We start from the raw sequence: 12935 nt of genomic DNA, 5'->3' as shown, positions 1-12935 counted from the left end.
TACTTTACTTTACTTGTGTAAAAAGTAAGTGTCGTATGAATATATGACAATAGCTATATGCCAACATAAGCTGGTTCTAGCTTATAAGCTTATCGTCCTAACTCTACCCTTTCATTAGAGCTATTTCATTCATGGTTTGGTTTTGGTTGGAAATAGTTAAAATCTTGACATGACCAACAGAAAATTGCCCAATCAGTTTTTGTTTTCCCCTGTGGTGTGTAGATAGATGCAGCCAGGCTAGGTATCCCAATGGTTAGGACTTCATGAGCTGAGCAGAAGGCCTTACATATTAGATTCGCTATCAGCATAATTAGAAAGTGACAATGGAATCAACCAATCACATTTTGATTACAATATTCTATACTCTAGGCCCTTCTTGGCGTTCTAGACATGTCACTAACTGCGAACATGAACCGAGGGTAAGAAGGTTTCAATCTGGAGTATACTCTTAAAAAAAGAAGGTTCTTCAAGGGTTCAACAGTAAAGGCAGTGGTTCTATTTAGAACAAGTTACCATGAGTTCTATTTAGAACAAGTTCGTGCTCAAATGGTTCTTTGCATGGTAAAATGATTCTTTGGAATCATCTTTAAAAAATGGTTCTATACAGCACCAATGTCAAGCTTGTAACAGTAAAGGAACTCTTGGTGGTGCTATATAGAACAGTTTTCAAAAAGGTTCTACATAGAACCATATCAAACACATTCTCTGTCAATCTGAAGAACAACGCCACCATGCAAAGAACCATTTAAATATGACATGATTCTATATACAACTCATGGTTCCAAATAGAACCATTTAATTTACTGAAGTACCCTTGACGATGTTTTTTAAGAGTTTTTTTGAGCCTCAAATAAAACGAATGGAATGTTTTTACAAGCTTCAAATGTCTGTTCAATCTAGAACTACTAAAATGTTAGTGTGCATTAGCTTAGTGCTAACATACTATTAGAACCATCATAGAGGCACTAGAAATGAGCTTTGGTAGTATTGGAGTTTCGATACTCATGGCACAAATTAAGGGCGTAGCTCTAAGAGTCGTGTTTTATTTCTGTACAGCCACCAAGGACACAGGTGAGAATGTTATAGTAGTGCTTACTTTGGTTTTATGTAACCGGCCAAAGAGAACTGAGACCAGTCTTGAAAGTTGGCAGTGCCCTTCACCCAGAGAGAGTAGAATGAAGACATGTTCATGCTCAGTTTGATGGGCAACCCTGAAAGTGATGGTAGCACCAGTTCTTCTGCCAGCACAATCGCTCTGTGGTTCACCTTAACCTCCTGACCCTGAGAAGAGAAGAGATTAGCTAGAGATGGCCAGTGATGCAACCTGGGAAACGAAATACAAATGCACTATATGTCCCAAAGTTGGTAGACACCTGCTAGTTTACCTTCCCCTCCCCCCACAATGCTTTACACTAGGCGCTTTACACCAGGTGTTGGAACATTGCTGAGAGGATTTGATAATATTCAGCCACAAGAGCATTAGTGAGGTCAAGTCAGAGCACAAACACCACTACAAGCTCCACTGCTTCATAGCCCAGTGCTGGGGAGTTTATACCCCTGAGCCTGGCACTGGGCATGGTGACCTTAGGCTTGTTTGTGGCTGCTCCAGAGCTTCCCATTCTATCTGCAGTGCTCTTCTATGGAGACTATACAAACTGTGTGTCAGCAATGGCCATAAGCAGCGGAATTCAGTAATGGGGCATCTGGATACTTTTGGGCATAGAGTTTATTGTTGCTTTTTGGAACTGGATTGCGTTTTGTCCACAACCAAATGAAGAGGTCAGTTGCAAAAAACAGATATAGTTTTTTTTTTTTTATTTACATTTATTTTTAATTTTTTGGCAAAACTAGATAACTCCAATGGTCATTTCATGCTTCAGAGTTAAACAACACTGTGTATATAATGTCCTGTCTTACTCTGTCCTTGTCTTTCTCCGTTTTATCCTTGGTTTTCTTGTTTCCCAGTGCCATGTGTTTTTGTTTACATCTGTCATGTGCCTTTGTTTTCTTATACCATGTGCTTTTGTTGTTGCTTTGGTCTGTGTCTCTTCACTGGTCCTACCTCCTTGTCATCTGATCCACCTGCCTGTATTCTGTAGTTTCGCCAAGTCATTAGTCCCAGGTGTTTCTTGTGTCCCCTCAGTTTATTTAAACCCCTGTGTTCAGTCCTTATGTCTGGCATTGTCTGTGTTACCATGTTGCTTATTTTCTCTGATCTTGTTGTAAGTTTTGTTTCTAGTTTAGTTTAGTTTTGTTCCATCATGGACTACAAACCTCTGCTACTCCATTTCTGGACGCAAATAAAAGCAACTCGCACTTGCATCCAGCCTCACTGCCTCCTACGTTACAATGTCTATAGTGTCTATAGTCTATAGTGCTTTGTCCATTTGAATTCTCATGAACAAATCATAAGGCAAATTATTCAGTAACTGCCTGAAATAAATGCAAATGTTGATTTTATTTGTTCATTAAGTTTTGTAAAAGCTCCCTCAAATGAACAGAACAGGTTGTATGATCACACATATCACTATATGCTTACAGTTTACTGCTGAAGGCCAAAAATCTCAGACGCTCTTTGTGTTATTTTATAAAAGTAATGTTTACAGAGCAGATCGCTGAAGAGACGCCATCGGTTTATAGTTTATAGCCCAGATTTGTGGAAAAATGGGTCGACTTTCAGTAGAAAGAAAATCCTAAGGCTGAATCTCAAACAGCTCACTGCTCCCTAAATAATGCACTATATGAAATTTTGGCTTCAACACCCAAATATTGCATGTCCAGTATAGAATTGTGCACACATGCCTGAATCCAAAGTGGTTCTTAGTTAGGCAGACTGCTCTGTTTAGATGCAGTAGCCACTGCACTTTGTAGGGTGAAGGGAACCTTTTGAGATTCTGCCTGAAACAGCGTTGCGTCACCTGATCCGAATACTGTGTGCTGATTCACTGAACGGGTTTATTGGGTTCTCCTCAAGAACAGCCCTTGTGTTTGACCATTTCTGCTGTAAAACGATGAATGACAACGACAGCTTTTTTGACAAAACATATTTAGAGTCCAGAAGTCAGTTGTTTTTTTAAAGGATGCCATTTATAATTTTTATGAACTCTTCAAATACTCTTTGCATTGTTACAAGAGCCTGTATGGTCAGTTGAAAGAGATTCTCTCACCTGTAACAGCTTCACAGTGACTCCAGCCACTCTGAGCGATAGCTCTCTCAGCTGGTCAAGGAGGTCATTGCAGGTAATGAAAGAAAGGTCATTGCCAAACATCTTCACATTCAACCAACATCGGAACTCGCTGTGCCTTTCCCTCTGCCCTGTGGACTTAAGCCAAAAACATGGTTTACTTATTAAATCCCCACACTGTGGACGCTGGAATTCCCAGATCGGTCATAATTAACTAAATTTATACATGATAATCGAAAAGCAGCATTTCAAGTATATGCAATGAAAAGTAAGGTCAACTTAAAATTTTAAGCCAACTTACTTCAAACATGTTTAACTCGCGGGCACGGAGTTCTTCCAAATTCTCCTAACTCACAGTGAGTGTGTTTACATGCCCTCAATAATCTGATCACACTCTGAGATCCGAGTAAGAAATCCTGGATTTTAGCTCAGTAATCAGACTCCTCGGCGCATGTGAACTCTTACTCTGATTTCTTTTGGATTTCTCAGTCTGCGCATGTGCGAAAACAGACCGCAGTACTGGAAATAAGCAAGCAACCAACTACATGTTGACGGAATGAAGGATTTAGACAGATGATGTCTGTTCATATTTCCAGGTAAAGTGGCGCGATGTTAAAAAAACAAAAGCCGCAGCAAGAAGTTTGAGTTTTACATTACGTTAGCGTCACATCGTCCTTTGTGAGTTTGCTGGCTGGTTGCAAAAGCAGAAATCTGATTACTGTCTGACTCATGTAGACCCAGAGTTTCCCATTTATCTGATTACTGAAGTGCATGTACACATGTCGATCAGATTACTGACAAAATTTGATTTTCTGCAGTTATCAGATTATTTAGCGCACGTAAACACACTCAATTTTGAGTGCTGCACCTTGGTTAGGTCACCGATTAAGAAAGCAGCCACACATTATCTCCTTTTACAAGTCGTAGCATCAGCTGGGTTTGAAACTCATGATGAAGGGGCAAACCACTTAAACCACTCTGGAACCTCTGAATCATGGCAAACCAGAAAAAAATGATTGTGTATACCACACATTTGCGTCAGAAACCCCCAAATCTGGCAATTCACCTTAGCTTTAAGGGGACTCAAGATGTTGGACTTGCAGTCATCATTCGGAATCACTCTTTCTTGCTGGTCTGGCCACCTCTCCTCACTTCTCTTATTCCTTTTCATCCCATGTGATGTAGATTGTGTTTGACCGGCAGGCTTCTCAACAGGAGAGGCATGATGACCTTCAAACATTCTCCAGAGAAAAGGCTCTGCGTTTTCCATCCTGAGCGCAACCTGAATGCAGCACAACAGTCCAGTGAGAGGCAATTCCAACTATCTCCCCTTGGGATGAACTAAACCATTCAAAAGAAAGAAGAAAGTGTCCTTTTCCCACCTCCAAGAGATTAAATGATCTGCCCAAGAGGTGAACCGTCACGTTGGCCATGGTAGAACGTGGCAGAAAGGATTTAGGTGAGAAAACCAAGGCTCCTTCAATGTTGGCGATGGCTGATCCTTGCAAACACATGAGAGAACACAAAAATGTCATAGACGAAACAAAGTCCGGGTGATTTACTCTCAAACGATCGACAGAGTGACTCAAAACGTACCAGCATCTGTGGTAAAGTCCACGAATGAAGAGTACTTCCATGGTTCAGCCTCGAAGTCTTTACTGATGATGTCATGTGGCAGAGACTCCATTAGATCTTTCTTCAGAGGGTCTTCTGTCTTCTGAAGGTTGAAAAGGTGGCTCCAGACGAAGGACCCAACTGAATTCATAGAGGATTCAGTGATTGAAAAGGGTTTTTTGGGACAAAGCATTAAAGGAACCATAGCTCTCTTAGATATCTTGTTGCTTATAGTCACAACTGCACAATGGTAATCGCAAGCATGTAAGCTACAGGAGTCTCAAAGCTCCAGTGCAAAACAAAAGAAGCAAGCTATCAAACATGTCTTACCTTGGGTGGATGTCTCACTGTGTAAGGTATCCCTTACAATCCTGAACACCTCCTGGTCAGGACATTTCATGAGTTGTTGATACGCAGCGATTCTGACCTCCACATCCTCTTGATGCTGCTGGTAGGCCCAAGCAAGGACTCCTCTCTGAAGAGAGATAGCATTACTGCATTGTTGGCCTGCAGTCTTGTGGACAACAAGACGAACATTGGACCTTACCCATTCAAAAATTATGGTCATTCTGGTCAGCTAATTTAAAGTAAGTGAGACAGAGGTCTTCGATGAAGCAATTGGCAAGAAGCTACTTGGCCAAAAGCTAACCAGGCACACATGCCACCTCTGCTGGCTGCTTTATTGGTATAGTGGACAAAATCTACACTTTGTTGAGCACTTGCTCTCTCAAATGCTGACAGCTTTTAAGGACCAACTTGGCAACTGTTCCACTGGAACATTACTGGGAACAGCATCAACTTTAAACTGTGATTATGCTGGTCACAAAGGTACTGCTACTTCCCCTTCATAGGCCAGTTTACTCCTAGGTCCCTCCTGATTGCACAAACCCATTTCTCCATTGGTCATCATGAGAAATATTAGACATATCAACTAGATTTGAGATCATTTCAGTTGACAAGATGCCATTTTTTGCAGCGATAAAACATCTCTTCTTCTACTCACAAGACGAACACAAATGCGGTATTCATTGAAAGTTCCAACAGAATTTCTACACTGATTTTGTTGAGAACTATCAGCATTCCACTTGTGACTGACCAATATGCTTCTTACATATTGCCCATGTTAATACCTACTTGACTGTCACATGGGATGCGTCTGAAGGCTTGAACAGCAGCGAGTCGAAGCTCCAGCGGTGCTGAGTGGTTGAGAATACAGCTGTTCAGTTGAGGGACGAGTGCTGTAGCAGCCAGGCCTATGTTCTCCACTGCTTTCAGGACATGCAGTAGCTGCGTCAGAGAGAAAGGTGAAAACAGGCTTCCAGTCAAATGGTACAGATAAATATATGTTTATTGTAGAGAGTACTACTGAATAAAACATCTTGAACAAAAACGATTAACCTCTGTGACTGGGATAGCACCCTGCTCTCCACAGCCCTGTGCTAGGCCCTCCTTCAGAACCAGCACAAACTGCTGGACTTCTGCCATCTGGCTGCATGGAGCCTGTTGTCTTTGGCAGAGGCGGTGAACCAGCGAGGATAGCGCCAGAATAGTCTTCAAACGAACCAGAGGCAGCTTCAACAGAGCCTGAGGGACAAAATGCTAGTAAACGATGGTGGCAGGGTGTCATATCTGGATAATACATTTCTTTTTCAGGGGCAGGAGAACTCACACTGATATGGCCGATCATGGACGGCGTGGGACAGGGAGCGAACGCGATGGTGCTGAGGAGAGAGCCGACATGATCCTGATCGATCTCATTGTTGAGGATGAGGTTTGTACCAAAGTGGATGCAACTCTCAGAGCCGCAGGCAGGAAGCGCCTCCATCAGGGGCTGCCTGTAATTACAGTACAGTGAACATATCGCTGTTGTCGGAAGAAAACCTTGTATCTCCAAAATGAGAACTTTACAGGAGAAGGAAAAAACCTTCCTTTACTTTTAATGTAAGTCAAAGGAACCAGACTTTTTTCCATTGTGGGTCATTTCTTTTAGTCCACTCATCATGAAATTTACACACAATGTAAAGAACAATAAACATTTTCAAATGACCTCAAAAACTGAAAATTGGAGATACAAGGTTTTGTTCTGACAGCAGTGATAATTAAAGTTAGAGCCTGAAGTAGACAACATGCTACATAATGTTTCCAAGCTTGTTCAAAGGGTCAGTTTCCACTATTTCTGCTGTAGGTCTTTTAAAGACACTTTGTTCTTGTTTAACCCTAAGAGGTCCAGAGTTATTGGCATTTTGCTTTACATTCAACATCATTCATTCTGTGTAATTCCATTAAATGTATTACACAGATAATAATGACTTAGATTTATGTTCTGTATCGACAGATTTGAGTTTGCACTTCAGACTTTGTCCATTTGGCTTCAATGTCAGAAATGGACAAAAAACACTGCAAAAATGTAAATGTATTGTACAAACAAGAACTTTTCATCACATTCTAACAGGACCGTTTGATCCATTAGCAAAAAGGAGGAAAATCAATACTCTGATCAGGCATAACATCATGACCACCTCCTTGTTTCTACACTCACTGTCCATTTTATCAGCTCCACTTACTGTATAGCTGCACTTTGTAGTTCTACAGTTACAGACAATCTGTTTCTCTGATACTCTGTTACCCTGTTCTTCAGTGGTCAGGACCCCCATGGACCCTCACAGAGTAGGTACTATTTGGGTGGTGGGTCATTCTCAGCACTGCGGTAACACTAATGTGGTGCAGGTGTGTTAGTGTATGTTGTGCTGGTATGAGTGGAACAGACACAGCAGTACTGCTGGAGTTTTTAAACAGTTTTTTGATTAGAAGCAACCCAGTTTGAATAAATCTAAAACAGATTTAATTGAATTGTATAAGACCTAGATTTGTCCACTAAATCTAATCAGTAGGCAGTGCTCATAGACCACTGTAGTCATGTGTCGTTCTGTAGTCCTCGTTATGCTCATATTACGAACTCTGTGTTTCAGCTCCATTTCGCTATGGCCAGAATGAATAAGGTTTTCAAAAACAATCGCCTCTATCGCCCCCTGTGGTGAATGAAAATGTTCAGAACCCAATATGTTTTGTTCTGTGTACATTTTTCCACTGGATCCTCTGAAAAACGAGGTTGTTAAAGAGCCTTAATACGAATGTTGCTACATGTGAGCTAAAGCTCCTGCACATTAATTTGATGTTACTATGCTACACGAAACTAAGGCGGGCTGAGCCGGTGCTCTGACGAGCTGTGCTATCTTACCGAAACGTCTTACTGTAGCGTATATTTACGGGTATACTCGTAAATAAAACCTCTTAGTAGGATATTTTGATAGGCTAAAACACCTTATACTAAACTATTTTAAAACTACAAGGCTGAATTTAGCTTCTTTTTTCACAACTTCTTGTTTGAATGTTCCCGTTCCTCCTTAAATGGTGCAGCAGCTCTGAGTAGCTGTCACAAACATTAGCAAACTAGACAAAATACTGACCTGTCGGTTCTGTTAAACAGCAACAATAAGTTAATGTCACTCAGCTGGTAAGCGTTAATAGTGAAACCTCATCATATCACGCCTTTCAACCCTCCATGAAGCTGAAGTCAGCTTCTTTTTCTCCAGCTGCTTGTTCGAATTTTCCCTTTCCACCTTAAATGGCGCAGCAGTTCAGAACGTGACTGCTGCACCATTTAAGGTGGAACGGGAAAAGTCGAACAAAAATCTGCCGAATGTCCTGAGAAAATGTCTACAGAAAAATGTTGCTGGCACTAAAATAATAATCAGGATATCCTGAGAGCCTAAATCAGTTTATCAGGGGGTCAGCAGGGATTATTAAGCTGAGTCTGTATTGAATCAGCCTGAGTGCTGTAGATCACTTCAAATCAAGCTAAAATGAGAGATCTATCATGTTTCAGTGAGCACCAGATGAAGAAGAGAGAACTGCAGGGAAACCTGGTGATTTTGTTCAGACTTCTTCTCATCTGCCCTAAACCTGAACATTGAAATGTTTACTGCCAATACCCGCTTAAGGAGCCTGCCAGTCTAATGATGTGAATTCAGTGCACAATAGCTTTAGCTCATATGTAGCGCTATTCATATTTCAACTCTTTAACGACCTCGTAATTCGGAGGATGCAGTGATATTTGAGAGAAGAATGTTCACGGGACAAAACGTTTCCAGTTCGGAACATTTGTATTTAACACAGGCGATTTTTCGAAAACCCTATTCATTCTGGCCGTAGAGAAATGATGCCTAGACCCGGAGTTCCTAATATGGGCATAACAACATGGGCCCAACCGGCTGCAGTGGTCTATCTGCCAGAGTAACAGGAAACGCCTCATCAAGCTGGAAACTGCTTCAGCTGGTGTGATGCACATGAAATGGCTCTTTTTATCTTTACAATCTCCGCCATCCTTTGTTATTCAGTGCGACTGCAGTGAAATAGTGACACTCATTAACTTGTGTTTTTAATGTTTTTGACCAGATATTAATGTTTCATTTGGCTTATTTTGAGAGATACTCTAGACAATCACCAATGAACTAGCTAACTAGAATCCTTGCTAGGTCTGCTGTCATGATAACGGATACAAAAGGTAGATTAAACAAACAATGGGAGGGATTTATTGTGAACCGGTATATAAAGTTGTATTCCATTAACATGCAAATCAACAGTTCATGGTTTTTGTAACTATAGGTGACCTTACCTCGACACGTTAGCATAGCATGAAGTGACTGATAGCGTTAGCTGGGTAACTGGCGTGATGGTTAGCATGAGAGCTGCACCTCAGTAGGAAAGTTGTGCGCATAAACATCTGCGTTAATTAGCAGTTAATTTGGGAGTGAATAGAAATTCTAAAGCAGGGAATTTGATCACGGGTGAAATCTGTAAAGTTCTGTTTATTTCTTTCACATTAGACTTTTAGAAGAGTCTCAAATACTGTTACTACAGTTTGGACGACAGTAAATGTTTGTGAATTTAACATGTTTTCTCTTTTAATACATTTACAATGTATTAGTAATTGTGCTGTGAATACAGAAGCTCCTATTAACTCTTTATAAATACATAAATGTTGTGTAAAGGAATTGCATAAATCCTACAAGCACTTCTAATTAAATTAATTAATTAATTAATTAATTATCTATTTAATTCATTCAGGTTTATTGAGCATGATGGAGATACAAATTATTATACCTTTTTTTTTACATTGGATTCATGTATTTAAACGGAATGGGAAAGTGACGTAATTAAAATACATACGTTTCAACTTTTGGGCTGAAATATTTCTTTGAGTTTGTAAAGTTACCATTTTGGAGATACAAGGTTTTGTTCTGCCAGCAGTGATATACTGGCATGTTGTTTTACTGGATGTTCTTGTCTTATTTTGTGATCTTGTACATTGAGTGTTATTTGATGAATCCAGTGCTGAATGTGTTTTTGAACAGTCTGACTGTGGCACAGTTCAGTCAGTCCTGTGCTGTTTAGTTCATGATTCTGTCCAGCTGGGAGACCTAGGAACTTTGTGAACTGAACACTGACCAGTCATCACGGCACTTAAAGGAGACCTCCTGCCAGACATCCTTCAGCTGCTGGAGGGTCAAAGATCTCAATTGGAGGGCCAGACTCAGGAAGAGCTCTGATTGCTGGAGTGCAGATAACAGCAGAGAGCAAGACACATGAAGACCAGGCATGGAAATGTCTGACCTCAGAAAATCAGTTTGACTCTGATTGTATGGAAAATTGCATGAAATTTCACATTTTACCACAACTCAGATGGATTCTACACTATATTTCCAAAAGTATTCATTCACCGATCCAAATCAGTGAATTCAGGAGTTCCAATCACCTCCATGGCCACAGGTGTATAAAACCAAGCCCCTAGGCCTGCAGACTGCTCCTACAAACATTAGTGAAAGAATGGATCGCTCTCAGAAGTGGGAATGACAGCAACTCAGCCACGAAGTGGTCGGTCACAGTGCGGGGTCAGCGGATGCCGAGACTTATAGTGGGCAGAGGTCACCAACTTTCTGCAGAATCATTCACAAAGCAGGTCCATAAAGACATGGATGAGCGAGTTTGGTATGAAAGAACTTGACTGGCCTGCACAGAGTCCTGACCTCAACCCAATAGAACACCTTTGGGATGAATTAGAGCAGAGACTGCCATCCAGGCCTTCTCATCCAACATCAGTGTCTGACCTCACAAATGCGCTTCTGGAAGAACGGTCAAAAATTCCCATAAACACACTCCTAAACCTTGTGGAAAGCCTTCCCAGAAAAGTTGAAGCTGTTATAGCTGCAAAGGGTGAGCTGACATCATATTAAACCCTATGGATTAAGAATGGGATGTCACTCAAGTTCATATGGATGTGAAGGCAGACAAGTGAATACTTTTGAAAATATAGTGTATATCACTACTTTACACATGTCAACTTGAAATCAAGTGCACCTAATCAGGTGCTAATGATTACAACACTGTTAGCGAATATCCTGTTTTATTTAAACCTCAGATATCTGATCTGGTTTTCTCTTTGTCATTGGAGTCTGCAGTGTCATCGTATCTAGTGAAAAATGAGCTGTTGCTGTCAAAGTGCATGAATCTACCATTAGAAAAAGACATATAGAATAGTTTTGAGAATAGTTTTGATCTGCGGGGATATCTAGGCTAGGACCAGGATTTTTGGAACAGCATGCTATGGATGGATGAATCCCAGATAGAACTGTTTGGCCACAGTACCAGAAGCCATGGGATGTCATTCAAGTTGCGTGTGAAGGCAGACAAGCAAATACTTTTGGCAATATAGTGTATTATTTTGGTATGATCCAACATTATTATTAAGAATACCCTGAATACACAAATGTTACCACAGTAGAGGAAATTTAACTATATATAGAATACAAAAGCAAAACATCAGGCTATTCTTGTATTTCAACGCTTGAAAATAGCCACAGATTTGTACTGAGCTCATACTTTAGGATCTTCATCAATTATGAAGTTCCCTAATCAATACCTTCAATGCCGAATGACAATGAGAGGCATTCAGGTGACAAAGCAGGGCCTGACCTGTTGCTGATCCGCAGAGTGAGCACACAGCCTCCTCACAGTGTTGGAGACGTCTGGAACTGAGCGAACTCCTCCTCGCGCTGGGCTTAGAGCTTCCACCGTAAATCTCAGATCAGTCAAGTAACCTTCAACCTGCAACCCTGATAGAAAATGAAAGTTTCTCAATTCTCCGGCATATAAAGTGGTAGACATGATTAATTTATCAGGATTTTCAGAATATTAAAGTGGAAAAATCCAGTTTACACAACTGAGTGAAAAATCAAATGAACACAATTCACTAAAAATGCACTAATGTGATTAGTGAGCCAAGACATGTTTGGTGTTTGAAGCATGTTCCCTAAGTTTTGCACTAGAGTTATGAGACTAACACTCTATCTATACTGTAACTATGGATGTCCCCAACCACTGGGTATCAGGTGATACTCAGCTGAAAGTTGTTTTGGGATAATAAAGTCAAATCTGTAGATTGGACACACCAATTTATCCGTAGCAAACCATGACTGTAAGAGACTCTAAGCCAAAACTGATGAAAACACGTCTAAGACAATTTTCTGCTTGCGCCCCTAAGGGATTCTAGTAGTATGTTAGCACTGAGCTAAAGGTGATTCACATGAACATTTCTTGACCTTTCTAGATTTAACATGAACGTTTAAAATAAAAGACATTTTTTAGACATATTAACGTTCATATGAACACTTTCCAAATTTGGAATTCAGAGGACCCAGTGGCATTAAGAGTTAAAACGTACGTTGGATCCAGTTTGGCAACGTCTTGTTAACTCCAGGGTGTGCAAGCTGTGGTTTTCAAAAATCCAATTCATTTTTGAAATGGAGAAATCCATCTTAGACCCAGAGTTGCTAATATGGGCATAACAACACGACTTTAGTGGTCAATACAAAGAGCACCTCATGGACACTAAGAACCTGAAGTAGATCGGGCTCAATATACCCAATGCAGACCCATTAAAATAAGCAAAGATCCCAAATTAAAACACTGTATGGAATACCGTTACCTAAAAATGGACAAAAGCTTGTCCTATAGCAGTAGCTGTAGCAGCCATCTTGAAGTCTACTTCAAGTTGAAGTTTACTTTGGTCCATTTTTA

General features: G+C 40.6%; 1 protein-coding gene across 4 annotated transcripts in view; it reads right to left on the bottom strand.

Annotated features, from left to right (window-relative positions):
* LOC108437497 overlaps positions 1 to 12935 on the bottom strand; it is a 72528-nt gene that overhangs the window by 50527 nt on the left and 9066 nt on the right. For 3 of the 4 annotated variants that reach the window (XM_017714627.2, XM_037544950.1, XM_037544958.1), the window contains exons 8-18: positions 11832 to 11971; positions 10308 to 10411; positions 6469 to 6634; positions 6198 to 6383; positions 5934 to 6086; positions 5130 to 5274; positions 4782 to 4940; positions 4568 to 4686; positions 4252 to 4467; positions 3168 to 3323; positions 1097 to 1281 (exon numbers count right to left, since the gene is read on the bottom strand). In XM_017714627.2, coding sequence (XP_017570116.2) covers positions 1097 to 1281; positions 3168 to 3323; positions 4252 to 4467; positions 4568 to 4686; positions 4782 to 4940; positions 5130 to 5274; positions 5934 to 6086; positions 6198 to 6383; positions 6469 to 6634; positions 10308 to 10411; positions 11832 to 11971 — 1729 coding nt within the window. The remainder of the gene's footprint in view (positions 1 to 1096; positions 1282 to 3167; positions 3324 to 4251; positions 4468 to 4567; positions 4687 to 4781; positions 4941 to 5129; positions 5275 to 5933; positions 6087 to 6197; positions 6384 to 6468; positions 6635 to 10307; positions 10412 to 11831; positions 11972 to 12935) is intronic. The other variant, XM_037544953.1, reaches the window with a different exon arrangement.

This window comes from Pygocentrus nattereri, chromosome 2 (genome assembly GCF_015220715.1).
Source record: "Pygocentrus nattereri isolate fPygNat1 chromosome 2, fPygNat1.pri, whole genome shotgun sequence".
Classification (NCBI taxonomy): Eukaryota; Metazoa; Chordata; class Actinopteri; order Characiformes; family Serrasalmidae; genus Pygocentrus; species Pygocentrus nattereri.
Note: the sequence above shows the minus strand (reverse complement) of the source record. Positions and strands in the feature narration are given on the sequence as shown.